Source organism: Vulpes lagopus, chromosome 4 (genome assembly GCF_018345385.1).
Source record: "Vulpes lagopus strain Blue_001 chromosome 4, ASM1834538v1, whole genome shotgun sequence".
NCBI lineage: Eukaryota > Metazoa > Chordata > Mammalia > Carnivora > Canidae > Vulpes > Vulpes lagopus.
Window position 1 is genome coordinate 45,292,871 of NC_054827.1, and position 13,691 is coordinate 45,306,561.

At 45.2% G+C, this 13,691-nt stretch overlaps 1 protein-coding gene across 2 annotated transcripts; it reads left to right on the plus strand.

The window, feature by feature from the left end:
* Positions 1–212: 212 nt before the first annotated feature.
* Positions 213–13,098, plus strand: ZNF425 (zinc finger protein 425). Of its 2 annotated transcripts, XM_041753104.1 has the most exons (4): positions 213–345; positions 1,537–1,663; positions 4,604–4,759; positions 8,853–13,098. In XM_041753104.1, the coding sequence occupies exons 1-4, from the start codon at positions 328–330 to the stop codon at positions 10,850–10,852; spliced, it is 2,301 nt and encodes a 766-aa protein (XP_041609038.1). In that variant the 5' UTR covers positions 213–327; the 3' UTR covers positions 10,853–13,098. The 2 variants fall into 2 exon arrangements, with proteins under 2 accessions (XP_041609038.1, XP_041609039.1); XM_041753105.1 differs by lacking the exon at positions 4,604–4,759.
* The last annotated feature ends 593 nt before the right edge of the window (positions 13,099–13,691 follow it).

The window sequence follows — 13,691 nt, forward strand, 5'->3', positions numbered from 1 at the left end:
CCTGTCTCCAGCGCCTTTCAGCGTTTCTGGGTCTGGGTCTTCCTGGTTTGGAGACTCCCGCAGAGCGCGAGGACCCACCAACCACCTCGCTGTTGCTGCAGGTGCAGGAAGGCAAGCCTGGGCGGCGGCGGCGACTCAAGCAGCTCCTCCCGGGCGCAGGGGGCGCTGTGGGGCGGGGCCGCGATCGAGTCCCAGAGTGCCCCGCGCGGGGGCGGGGCCTGAGGGGCTGGGGGGTGCGGGAGGGCGCGCGCTAGGGGAGGTGCTGGCCGCCCTGGGGATCGGGGTTCGGTTTCTCCGGGCGGGAGCCAAGCGGGGGCGCGAAGGGCCATGGCCGAGGCGGTTCCGGTAAGGGGGACCCTGGGGGATGCGGGCCTTATCGCGATTCGTCCATGTCGCGGTTTGGCGTGGGGTCCGAATCGGGGAGCGAGGCAGCGCGGGGATGCCCGTGATCCAGGATGGGCTCTGAGCCCCGGGCCGGTGGAGGCGCGGTTTAGGCTCGACTGATTCTGCGGTTGAGCCGCTGAGAGGGGCCACCTGGAGAAATCCAGAGTCTTGCTCGGGCTCGGGCTCTCGGGCTCTCGGGTCACCGGCCGTTCCCTCCCAGTGTCGGGGCCTTTGAACACCCTAATTTCTCTTCTGCGCTCTGCTGGTGAATGTAGCCTCGGAGGAGCTCGTCTGTATAAACGATGAAAAAAGTTAGGGGAAGGAAGACTGGAAATGGGAGGAACTGGAGATTGCTCCCTCCAGGAAGTGAGAGAAAACTTGAAACTAGTTGGGGTTATTATTATTATTATTTTTTTAATTTTTGATAGTCACAGAGAGAGAGAGAGAGAGAGGCAGAGACACAGGCAGAGGGAGAAGCAGGCTCCATGCACCGGGAACCCGACGTGGGACTCGATCCCGGGTCCCCAGGATCGCGCCCTGGGCCAAAGGCAGGCGCCTAACCGCTGCGCCACCCAGGGATCCCCCAGTTGGGGTTATTAATGGAAAATTTGAACACTGGTTTTAGAGTTTAAAAGGCGTATCCTGAGCTTAATCCGGGAAACTGTTAAATTCAATGAAGTATAATCTGCCTACGTATGCAAGTTTTCCTTCTACTTTACTGAAATTCCATTTCTAATAATCTTACTAGTGGAATGCATTTTCTTCCCTTCTGCTGCTCACTCCCCCCCCCCCCCCAATAGGTTCAGGATACAGGGAAGCTTTCTGTACTGTACCATCTTTGCAACTTCCTATGAGTCCACAATTATTTCAAAATAAGTTTTTTTGAAAGTCTCACATAGCAATAATTGGTTGCTGCTAAGTAGAGGATCCCCCTCCAGATGGTGTATGTGCTCAAAGGTCTCCCCGTCATTCATTCACTATGTGGGTCCAGTAGACTTCTGTGACCCCTTAATTATGTCCTTCATGGCATCATCCAGAGAGATCGAGACTTTATAGTTGTTTTTTTTTTTTTTTTTGACTTTTAAGGACATAGATGTTCAAAGACAGTAGCTTGAAAGTGAAAAAATATGTATGTGCTGTTTGTGATTCCAGGTAACGATGACATTTGATGATGTGGCCTTATATTTTTCTGAGCAAGAGTGGGAGATCCTGGAGAAGTGGCAGAAGGAAATGTATCAGCAAGTGATGAAGAACAATTATGAGACTCTTGATTCCCTGGGTAAGATGGGCTTCAAAGGAACCATTTGGGGAACCAACCTAATACCAATAGTCTTTCTGCTCTGTGTTACATATTGACTGGTTGAACGTGATTCTGTGCCTAATTTACACTCAGAATATGTCCTTCCTGTTACAGTCTGGGAATATTTAACTTGTCCTTTTTTATGTAGTGGTATCTGCACTCCTCACTCTTACTAACTCTGCAGTCTCTTCACCCAAACCTTCTCGTTTCTCCCACAGTTAGAATTACTAAATAACATTAAAAAAAAAAAGATTTTATTTATTTATTCATGAGAGACAGAGAGAGAGAGAGGCAGAGACACCGGCAGACGGGAAGCAGGCTCCCTGCAGGGTGCCTGATACAGGACTCAATCCCAGGACCCTGGGCAGCTCCCGTGGCTCAGCGGTTTAGTGCCACCTTCAGCCCAGGGCCTGATCCTGGAGATCCTGGGTCGAGTCCCATGTCGGGCTCCCTTCATGGAGCCTGCTTCTCCCTCTGCCTGTGTCTCTGCCTCTCTCTGTGTTTCTCATGAATAAATAAATAAAATCTTTTAAAAAAAAACCAAAAAAACCAGGACCCTGAGGTCACGACTTGAGCCAAAGGCAGACTCTCAACCACTGAGCCACTTAAGGTGCCCTGAATTACTAAATAATCTAATTGTCTTTTTTTATTTATTTTATTTTTTTTTTCTCAATTTTTTTTTTTTTTATTTATGATAGTCACAGAGAGAGAGAAAGGCAGAGACACAGGCGGAGGAAGAAGCAGGCTCCATGCACCGGGAGCCTGATGTGGGATTCGATCCTGGGTCTCCAGGATCGCGCCCTGGGCCAAAGGCAGGCGCCAAACCGCTGCGCCACCCAGGGATCCCCCTAATTGTCTTTTTTTAAAAATGTACTCTTTTATTTTTTAAGTGATGCCTACTTATGTTGCCTAAATGAGATGAATTTTCTATTTTTATAAGAACTGGGATGAAAGTTCCCTGGTAGAGGGAGAAGGAGCAGTGGAATGGGACATTTAGGTTTTCCAGAGAAATACTCAGGGCCGACTTGAAGAGAAATTTGAGGAGATACACCTTGCTGTTTATCCCACTTGCTCTAATTTATTCTTGTATCATTAAAGCCATTTCTACTGTTATCACTTTAATGAGTGATCTCAGTATAGCCTGTGGCATTGTCTTCCTCCTTTGGGGTTTATAACTTCTCCCATCTGAGATATGAAGGACAAGATGAGTCAATTGTATGAAATCAGGGGGACGAGAATTCTAAGCAGAGGAGGGACTTGTGCAGAAGTTCAAGGGTTGTAATACAAGAGCTCAGTGTGTCAGTGTGTGGTGGGAGCCATGGGAAGACTACCGTAACACATGTGTAGAACTCTAGGAGAAGGAGACAGTGGTACCAGAAGAGGAATGGCCTCTAGGATTTTATTCTAGACAAAAGGAAGATCATGAGAGGATTTACGTAGGAGTAATATGTCAAAATTAGTTTTAACAATTAATTACTTGGGTTGCTATATGAATGGTAGTGCACAGCAATGGAGGGAGAGACACCAGCCAAGAACCTTAGCAGTGCCGGTGAGGCTTTATGGCAGCTGAACCAGGTAGTTAGTAATAAAAATAGAAATAAACAAGATCTGGATGTCTTCTGGAGGTAACATCCCAGATTTTGCTAGTGGATTGGATGTGGAGCCTCAAGGTAAAAGAAGAATCAATTCCCAGATTTTTGACTTGAGTATGTTGAAGGAAATGGTTTTATTTACTGACATGACAAAGGATTGGGGATGCTTATTAGACGTTTATATGGAAATATGTATAATTAGGCATGTGAGACTGAATTCCAAGTGAAGATCAGGACTGGATTCACAAATCTGCTGTTTTTGTTTTTTAAGATTTTATTTATTTATTTGACAGAGCACAGGCAGGGTGAACTGCGAGTAGAGGGAGAAGCCGATTCCTCACTGAGCAGTGAGACTGATGTGGGGCTTGATCCCAGAACCCTGGGATCATGGACTGAGCTTAAAGCAGCTGCTTAACCAACTGAGCTACCTGGGCAGCCCACAAATCTGGTGTTTTAAACCTCAGGGCTACACAGCATCATCTAGGGAGAATATGTAGATAGGATAGAGCACGAGGACACCTCAGCATTTGGAGGTCAAGCTAAGCAGTCTGAGGCCAGTAAGGTACACCAGAAACTAGAGCCATGTGCTGATCCATTGTTGAGTTTGGCATTATCACAGGTAGTGTCCACAGCTAGACTGGAAAAATCCAGTCTGATTTTCCCACATGGTAAAACCCAAAGGGCATTATTTACAGATGATTTTTTTTAATAGGACATCCAGGTATCAGCCCCCTAAATGAGATTAGGATTTAGCAGGTCCAGCCTCAGGTCATGAATCTATGTTTTTAACAAGCACTTCAGGTCCCTGCCAGATTACTTTTCTTAAGAGCAATAACTGGGAGGGACAGAGGGAGAGAAGAGAAATCTTAAGCAGGCTCCATGCCCTGTACAGATCCTGACACAAGGGGTCACAGGCTCGATCTCATGACCCTGAGATCATGACCTCATGATGCTGGTGATACTTAGCAGATGCTTTTTTTTTTTTTTTTAATGTATTTATTTATTTATTCATAGAGACACACAGAGAGAGAGAGAGAGAGAGAGAGAGGCAGAGACACAGGCAGAGGGAGAAGCAGGCTCCATGCAGGGAGCCTGATGTGGGACTCGATCCTGGGTCTCCAGGATCACGCCCTGGGCTGAAGGCGGTGCCAAACCGCTGAGCCGCCGGGAGCTGCCCTGCCCTCAATTTTTTTTAACTTAACTTTGATGTCCTATCTTAAGGAATTTTGATGTCCTATCTTCAGGAATCAAAGTTAACTGTGAAAAATCACATTTAGTGAAGTACTCAGGTAAACCCAAACTGAATCTATGTGGACTCTCTTTGTAGGTCGTGTTTTTTCCAAGCCAGATCTGATCATCTGGATAGAACAAGGGAGAATGCTGTTAATCAGAGACCAGGGACCCTTAGAGAAAAGAATGGCATGTAGCCCTTCTACTGATGAGCAGTGGGACTTGCAGGGGACTGGAAAGTTGCTGTATTTTGGTGAGTATGATGGATTTAGGGTCATAACTGATTTCATTTTCCTGAATCTGGATGGTCAGCTGGACATAGTGAATAAGAAGCATTATTTTGATGGAGAATGTTAGGTTTTTTTAGTCAAGTGGGAAGCAAATTTAGGACTGTATTAATTAAAAAAAAGAATATTATTTTTATAAAGAGGGATGTTGTGTATGTTTCATGAAAAAACAAAACAAAACCCTGGAAAGAATTACCTGTAAAAGAGCAAGTAAAGGACCCACTTGTGAAGTCCTGAGGAGCAAACTGCCTTCTCTGTCACAGTGTTGTGTCCATTTGAGTATGGAGAAATGGAAAACTAAAAAAAAAAAAAAAAAAAAAAAAGGGAGAGAAATGGAAAACTGTCCAATTTGGTATTATAATGATTATTTTTTATCGTACAGATTTTTAGAATGTGGGTGTTCGTTTCTTTTAATTCCTTTTGAAGAATTCCTTTTTATTTTATTTAATTAATTTTTTAAAGAATTTCTTTTTAAATTGCTTATATCATAAGAAAAACATTGGAAACGCTTTAATACTTAGGGAAAGTTTAATTTTTAGATTATGCTAATGTTTTATTAAATGGAGATCTTCTAAGTTCCTGGAAGTTAAAGGATTCTCCTGAAGAGGAGGGGATTTGGACTCGGGATGTTTGGCTAGGTCCATCAAAAGAGTAAAAGAATTCCCAAGGACTTCATTTCATTGCCACCGCCTCTTATTTCATTCATCTAACGAATATTTGAGTCCTATGTTCATAGGACGGTTAGTTATTACTTAGGCTAGGGGGTGGATCGAGATATCTATATATCTAGATGTACATATATTCTCCTGTAGGAGTTTATTGTCTTACTGACTTGACACGGCAGTTAAGTTAGTCGATTATATTGAACTGTGGGACTAGTCATCTATAAAACTGGACTGTATGCAATTTAATAAAATAATAAGTGGCAGTGGTAGTAGTATAGATATAAATATCTATAGATATTTAGAGGAGAATGAGTGGAGTAGAAATAGTAGTTTCCCGGAGGACTTTTAAGGAATTAAGATTTGTTTATTTATTTAAAAAAAAAAAATTATTTATTTATTTATTTGATGGAGACAGAGAGCACGAGCAGGGCGGGAGAGGGAGAAACCTGCTCCCTGCTGAGCAGGGAGCCCAATGCCGGGCTCAATGCCAGGACCCTGAGATCATGACCTGAGCCCAGAGGCAGATGCCCAAAGGACTGAGCCCCCCAGGTGCTCCTAAGGAATTAGGATTGAAATAGCAAAGAATAGGCAGATTTGGTTAGAGAAGATCATCATGGGTTGTACATGAATTGAGGCTCAGAGGTGGGAACAGGCCCATTGTATTTAGAAAATGTATAGCTGAATGTTATTCTTGAGATAGTATGGGAGATGGAGAAGAGGAAACAAATTAATGGCAGATTATCTGAGGCTAGGAATGCCAACGTGGATATGTGACTTCATCCCGTAGAAAGGGAGGACCTAAAGAGGTTTCTGAGTACCAAAGAATGAGCAACTTTAGTGACTAGCCTTGTGTGCCTGGTGGTACTTTCCCAATAATCACAACTGTTCTGCCTGGAATAATTAGTAAGTGATAAGAAATAGGATTCAAAGAGATAGGTAAGTATAATTGAGACATCAGCTATCAAACACGAACTTACTAAATGAGATCACTTGGTAGGAAACATAAATCTATATTGTTGTTAAGATGACCTCAGAGCAGGGACGCCTGGATGGCTCAGCGGTTGGGCGCCTGCCTTTGGCTCAGGGTGAGATCCTGGGGTCCTGGGATCGAGTCTTGCATCAGGTTCCCTGTGGGGAGTCTGCTTCTCCCTCTTTGTCTCTGCCTCTCTCTATGCCTTACATGAATGAATAAATAAAATCTTAAAAAAAAAAAAAAACAACAAAACAAAAACAAAACATGACCTCAGAGCCTAATCAGATTCCTCCTCTGGGGGAAGGCCTACCCTTCCTGACAGGTGATGTTTCTTCCTGTGTTAAGAGACTTAAAAAGGAGGGCCCTTAGGCCCAGTTCAACAGGTGGGAGAAAAAGCAGTTCTGAAATACAGAGGCTAAGGCTAGCTTCTGGAATTGTCCTCTCCAGTTTTTGTGGGTGAGAATAAGGAGCTAACTCAGTTTCCTGTCATCATGGTTTTACTTTGGGAACAACAGTGACTATACTTATATTAATGCCTTTCTTAAAATGCAGTTTCTCGGGAAAGGGAATTATCTTCATAGTATTCTTTGTGAATTTAGTAAATTGCCATTTGACATTCATAAGAAAGATACTTTCTATTAGCATTGCTTCCAGAAACCTTTTCCTGAAATCTGTGGTAGAAGGGGCAAGGATATAATCCAAAGCCGCCTTCTTTTTTTTTTTTTTAATTTATTTTTAATTTTTTTTTATTGGAGTTCAATTTGCCACCATATAGCATAACACCCGGGGCTCATCCCACCAAGTGCCCCCCTCAGTGCCCATCACCCAGTCACCCCAACCCCCCGCCCACCTCCCCTTCCACTACCCCTTGTTCATTTCCCAGAGTTAGGAGTCTCTCATGTTTTGTCACCCTCACTGATATTTTCACTCATTTTCTCTCCTTTCCCTTTATTCCCTTTCACTAATTTTTATATTACCCAAATGAATGAGACCATATAATGTTTGTCCTTTTCCGATTGACTTATTTCATTCAGCATAATACCCTTCAGGTCCCTCCACGTCGAAGCAAATGGTGGGTATTTGTCGTTTCTAATGGCTGAGTAATATTCCATTGTATACATAAACCACATCTTTATCCATTCATCTTTCGATAGACACCGAAGCTCCTTCCACAGTTTGGCTATTGTGGACATTGCTGCTATAAACATCGGGGTGCAGGTGTCCCGGCGTTTCACTGCATCTATATCTTTGGGGTAAACCCCCAGCAAAGCCTTCTTTTTTTTTTTTTAATTTTTATTTATTTATGATAGTCACAGAGAGAGAGAGAGAGGCAGAGACATAGGCAGAGGGAGAAGCAGGCTCCATGCACCGGGAGCCCGACGTGGGATTCGATCCTGGGTCTCCAGGATCGTGCCCTGGGCCAAAGGCAGGCGCTAAACCACTGCGCCACCCAGGGATCCCAAAGCCTTCTTTTTAAAAAGATTTTATTCATTTTTGTGACAGAACATGAAAGACTCCTAACTCTGGGAAACGAACAAGGGGTAGTGGAAGGGAGGTGGGTGGGGGGTTGGGGTGACAGTGTGACGGGCACTGAGGGGGGCACTTGATGGGATGAGCACTGGATGTTATGCTATATGTTGGCAAATTGAACTCCAATAAAAATAAATTAAAAAAAAGATTTTATTCATTATTTATGAGAGACACACAGAGAGAGGCAGAGACACAGGCAGGGGGAGAAGCAGGTTCCCTGCAGGGAGCCTGATGTGGGACCCGATTCTAGGACCCCAGGATCATGCCCTGAGCTGATGGCAGGCACTAAACCGCTGAGCCACCCAAGGATCCCTGATCCAAAGCCTTCATACTTAAATATGGTGCAATTTATGTCACAGATTTAAGGAAATAGAATAGAATGTTCATATTCCCAGACTAATTCATTTTTTAAAAAAAACTTGTTCATGTGACACAGAGAGAGAGAGAGAGAGAGAGGCAGAGACACAGCCAGGGGGGGAAGCAGGATCCCTGTGGGGAACCTGACATGGGACTCGATCCTGGGTCTCTAGGATCACACCCCCAGCCGGAGGCAGCACTAAACCACTGAGCCACTGGGTCTGGCCAGACTAATTCATTTTTATTTTCTTTCAACTTCTGCTTACCCTCTGAGGGTCATCCATAAGTTCACAAGATAAATTAGCCTGCAATTTTTTTCCCCACACTAAGCCATTTTTTCACAACATAATGGGCAGATTTGCATGTCAAAGTTAAACTTAAATATAATTTACCTGTGTTAGGCAGATGCACAAAAGTCATCAAAATCAATGAGATTCTTTTTTTGGTGCTATTAAAGATATAAAGACAATTCTTGACCCCATCATTGCACAGACACATTATTGGTAAGGGTGGGTCTTCTTTTTTTCTCTCCAGGTGACCAAGGAACTCTTGGGGCAAAAGAGGAAGAAGGCCATTTAGATGGTCTCCTAAAGCAGGGTTCGTGTGCTACCTTACCAGGGGAGGAAGGAAAGATCTTACCAGATCAAAGAGCCACCTTACAGCATCCAAGTCGTCAAGAAATGGGGAGTATACATAAAAACTTCGACCTCAGAGCATCTAATCAGGATAAGAACAATCCATGGCATAAGGTGATAGGTACCACCGGTCACTTGGAAATTCCCCCAGGACCAAGATTTTATTCCTGCTTTGTCTGTAGAAAGGTCTTTGAGCTAAAGAGCGACTTGGTCAAGCACACAAGAAACCACTCCAAGAGCCCGCCCTGTAAATACTTAAAGTACAAAAACAAATCCAGAGGAAACTCTGAATTCAGGTGGAACCGGATGATCCTGTGTAAGAAGAAGCGTTTCCAGTGTGGTAAGTGCGAGAAGAGCTACTATCTCAAATGCAGCCTGATCACTCACCGCCGGCTTGTTCACATGGGGCAGCGGCCCTTGCCATGCCCTGAATGTGACAAGACCTTCCAGTGTAAAGCCACTCTGAGGAAGCATCTGTGTTTGCGCAAAAGGGAGAAACTATTTTCCTGCGAGCAGTGTGGCAAGGATTTCATCCAGCAGTGCAGGCTCACTAAGCACCTCAGGGTGCACACCGGGGAGAAGCCTTTCCAGTGTCCAGAGTGCAACAGAAGCTTCCGCCTGCAGAGCAGTTTGAAGGCCCACCTTTGCCAGCACAGTGGGAAGAAGCCCTTCCATTGTCCAGAATGTGGCAGAAGCTTCTCTCAGAAGGCTGCCGTGAAGGCCCACCAGAGGATACACAGTGGAGAAAAGCCGTTTTCCTGTGACCAGTGTGGGAGGAAATTCACACACAAGACAAAACTCACGGAACACATCAGAGTTCATACGGGAGAGAAGCCCTTCCAGTGCCCTGAGTGTAAGAAAAGTTTCCGCCTGAAGAGAAGCCTCAAAGCCCATCTGTTTCAGCACAGCGGGAAGAAGCCCTTCCAGTGTCCGCAGTGTGACAGGAGCTTCTCTTGGAAGAACGCCATGAAGGCCCACCAGCGTTTACATAGTGAGGAGAAGCCCTTCTCCTGTGCCGAGTGTGGCAAGAGGTTCACCCGGCCCTCGAAGCTCGCCCGTCACGGCCGAGTCCATAGCAGGCAGAAGGAATTCTCGTGTGGCGAGTGCACGAAGACCTTTCCCCGGCAGTCGAGGCTCACAGAGCACCTCAAGGTCCACACCAAAGAGAAGCCGTTCTCCTGTTCCGAGTGCAGCCGGAGCTTCAGCCGACACTCGCACCTCACCGAGCACAGGAGACTTCACAGCGGGGAGGAGCCTTTCCAGTGTCCCGACTGTGACAAGAGCTTCTTCTGGAAGGCCTCCATGAAGTTCCACCAGCGGATACACAGCGGTGAGAGGCCCTTTGCCTGCAGTGAGTGCGGTAAGACCTACACTCAGCAGTCTCAGCTCACGGAACATGAGAGAATCCACAGTGGGGAGAAACCCTTCCAGTGTCCTGAATGCAATAAAAGTTTCCGTCTCAAAGGGAATTTGAAGAGCCACCTGCTCCAGCACAGCGACAAAAAGCCATTCTCCTGTGCCAAATGTGGTAAAAGTTTCACTCAGCAGTACAGGCTCATGGAGCACATTCGTGTCCATAGTGGTGAGAAGCCCTTCCAGTGTCCGGAGTGCGACAAGAGCTACTGCATAAGGGGGAGTTTGAAGGTTCATCTGCACACGCACAGTGGAGAGAAGCCCTTCAGGTGCTCCGAATGTGGCAAGGGGTTCCTCCAGAAGAGGAGCCTGAAGACCCACCTGCACCGTCACAGAGGGGAGAGGCCTTTCTCTTGTGATGAGTGTGGAAGGAGCTTTACATACATGGGGGCCCTCCACACTCACATTGCGGCGCATGCCAGAGAAAACCCTTCGGTGTCTAGGTCAAACCTTTCTGTGAGGAAAGGAAGCAGCGACAGCTTTTAGGTGGAGCTAGCCCTTCTTTTGGATCCATGGCGTAAGCTGGATGAAGAATTCACAAGACTCCGGCTTCGGATACGCCGGCCAGATGCACAAGCAGGCAGGGTGCACAAAGGTTCCAAATAATCCAGACACTAAGGAAGAGGCATCTCCCCTCTGTGATTCCCACGGGCAAGAGCTGCCCATCACGGAAGGAACATTTTCCTTCTGCTTCCTGTTACCAGGCCTCCTTATTTAAATTTTGTTTACATTTATCAGTTTTCTCTCGGAGCGAATTTTCGTTTTCTCTCACATGCTGAGAGAACATCTGGGTCTCAGGAGAATTTCTCTCTGTTGCCAAAAATAAACGTCGTCTCCCATCTCCTTTGTTAACAGTGATGCAATAACTGTCATTTCCCTCTGAGTTAATTTAAATCACCTAAAAATCCACCATGGTGAGAGGTTGGCAAAAAAAAAAAAAAAAAAATCCACCATGGTGAGTAACAAGCAATGATTTGTAACCCCCCTGCATTTTCAATAGTGTATGTCAGTTCTCCAAGAAACATACTTGCCTTAATGTTGGAGTCTCTTAGGTAAAATCCAAAGGAAAAACTATTGCTGGTCCACGGCATCACTCCCATTTTTTTGTTCTGTGGCTTAATCTGTCATTGTAAGGTGATTTTTCTAGCCTGTTCTAGCAAACCTTCCCCTGTCTCTCGGGCTGTCAATCTTTTAACATCATTCCTACAAAAATGTGTAGATTTGCTTCCTTAGGGAATTTTGGGGCCTATATAAGTTTTCCATTTTTGTTGTACATGGTATGGTGGTCACAGATGACCTGAATCAGCTGGAACCAAGGCTGCCCTACTAATCAGTGTTTATACAGATAGGAAAGGTGCCATGTCCAGTTGGTATGTTCCTGTGGGAACAAGCCTCTTGGTGAGTCAGTGGTGCTTTTGTGCAAGAAAAACTTTCCCTAACCTGTGTCAGGGTACCTGTGGGCTGCATGTCAACCTTGGCTGGCCTCTGTCTTCACCAGCGTACCTCAGGACAACTCCGTGCCTTTGCCTGGGATACATGTTGAAAATGCAGGCCCTGGGGACCCTCCCCAGGTGTACTGAGTGACGATCTTTTCAAGTGAAATTGTTTGGAAAGTTTTAGAACATTTCATCTAGTGAGCAGAGAAACTGGAAGAAGGGAAACAAAGCATTCTGGTCATCCTGTGAAATTGGAGTTAGAGCTTTTCTTTTAAACTTTTCTCTTCTCCATCTTGTAATAAAGCTTCCTGTGATAAAAGTTTCTTACATTATGGGTGTATTAGCTCAGGCTGCCTTAACAAAATGCTACAGACTGTGGAGCTTAAGCCACAGAAACTTATTTTCTTACAGTTCTAAAGGCTACAAGTCTAAGACCAAGGTGCCAGCAGGGTTGGTGTCTGATGAGAACTGGCTTCCCTGGTCCTCATATGACCTTTCCCCTGGGTACAAAGTGGGGGTGGGTGATCTCTGGTGTTTCTTCCTCTTATTAGGACACTGATCCTATGACCTCATTTAGCCTTAACTAAATATCGGAGAACCTGGTGATCTACACTAGACTTGAGCAAAGTGAATGAGGAAGCACAGAGATTGGGAGTGCTGTGCTGTGCTTTCCCAAATGGAAAAAAATACCAAGAATGGGGAAGAAGCACCACCCCCCACTGCCAAAACCAATAGCTAGCTGTATGTGTCTGCCCATCTCTCTCTTGCTACCCTCACCTGTTATCTCTTAGGTGCTGATAACTTCAAATCTACAAATCCATATCCATAGTCAAGTTTCTCCTGAATATTTCTGGCTTCCACAGGCATCTCAAACACAAAATGCCCAGAATAAGACTCCTCACTCTGTACCTCTTCCTTACACTCTCTTGTATTTCCCACCTCTAAAGTTATACTAACTAATCTCCAAAGCTGTAAATCTGATAATGATCTAGGTTTTCTTGTACCCAACTTGCCTCCCAAATTGCTCCCAAACAAATGCCCTTCTTTATCTCGGCTATCACCACTAACTTGAGCCAACTTAAAAAAAATTTTACAGTGTTCTTATTAACAGTTTTTCCTGCAGTGCATTTATCATTCTTGTAACAGAGTGCTTCTCCTAAAATGCAATTCTAATGTTATTCTCAAAAAATATTTTCAGTGGGACGCCTGGGTGGCTCAGTGGTTGGGCGTCTTTCATTGGCCCAGGGCATGATTCCGGGATTCCGGATCGAGTCCCACATTGGGCTCCTTGCAGGGAGCCTGCTTCTCCCTTTGCCTATGTCTTTGCCCCTCTGTGTCTCTCATGAGTAAATAAATAAAATCTTAAAAAAAATTTTTTTTAGAAGTTCCCGATTTTTCTCAAACATTTATTTATTTATTCATGAGAGACACACAGAGAGAGGCAGAGACATAGGCAGAGGGAGAAGCAGGCTGAGAAGGAGCCTGATTCAGGACTCAATCCCAAGACCCTAGGATCACGACCTGAGTCAAAGGCAGGTGCTCAAACATTGAGCCACCCAGGTGCCCCCCAAAGGCAGTTTTCAGTGAACTTTTCCTCTGGAGATAGCTAACTGATAACTTCCCTGGTGCTCTTGTAGTGCTTCATACTTTCCTCTGTTAATAGTATTATAAGGGCAGCCTGGGTGGCTCAGCGGTTTAGTGCTGCTTTCGGCCCAGGCTGTGATCCTGGAGACCCAGGATCAAGTCCCATCTCAGGCTCCCTGCATGGAGCCTGCTTCTCCCTCTGTGTCTCTGTGCCTCTCTCTCTCTGGAACAAATTTAAAAAAAATTACTGTTTTGACATTGTTTTTTTTACAGCCTGTGTCTTTCCCCATGAGATAGCAAAACTC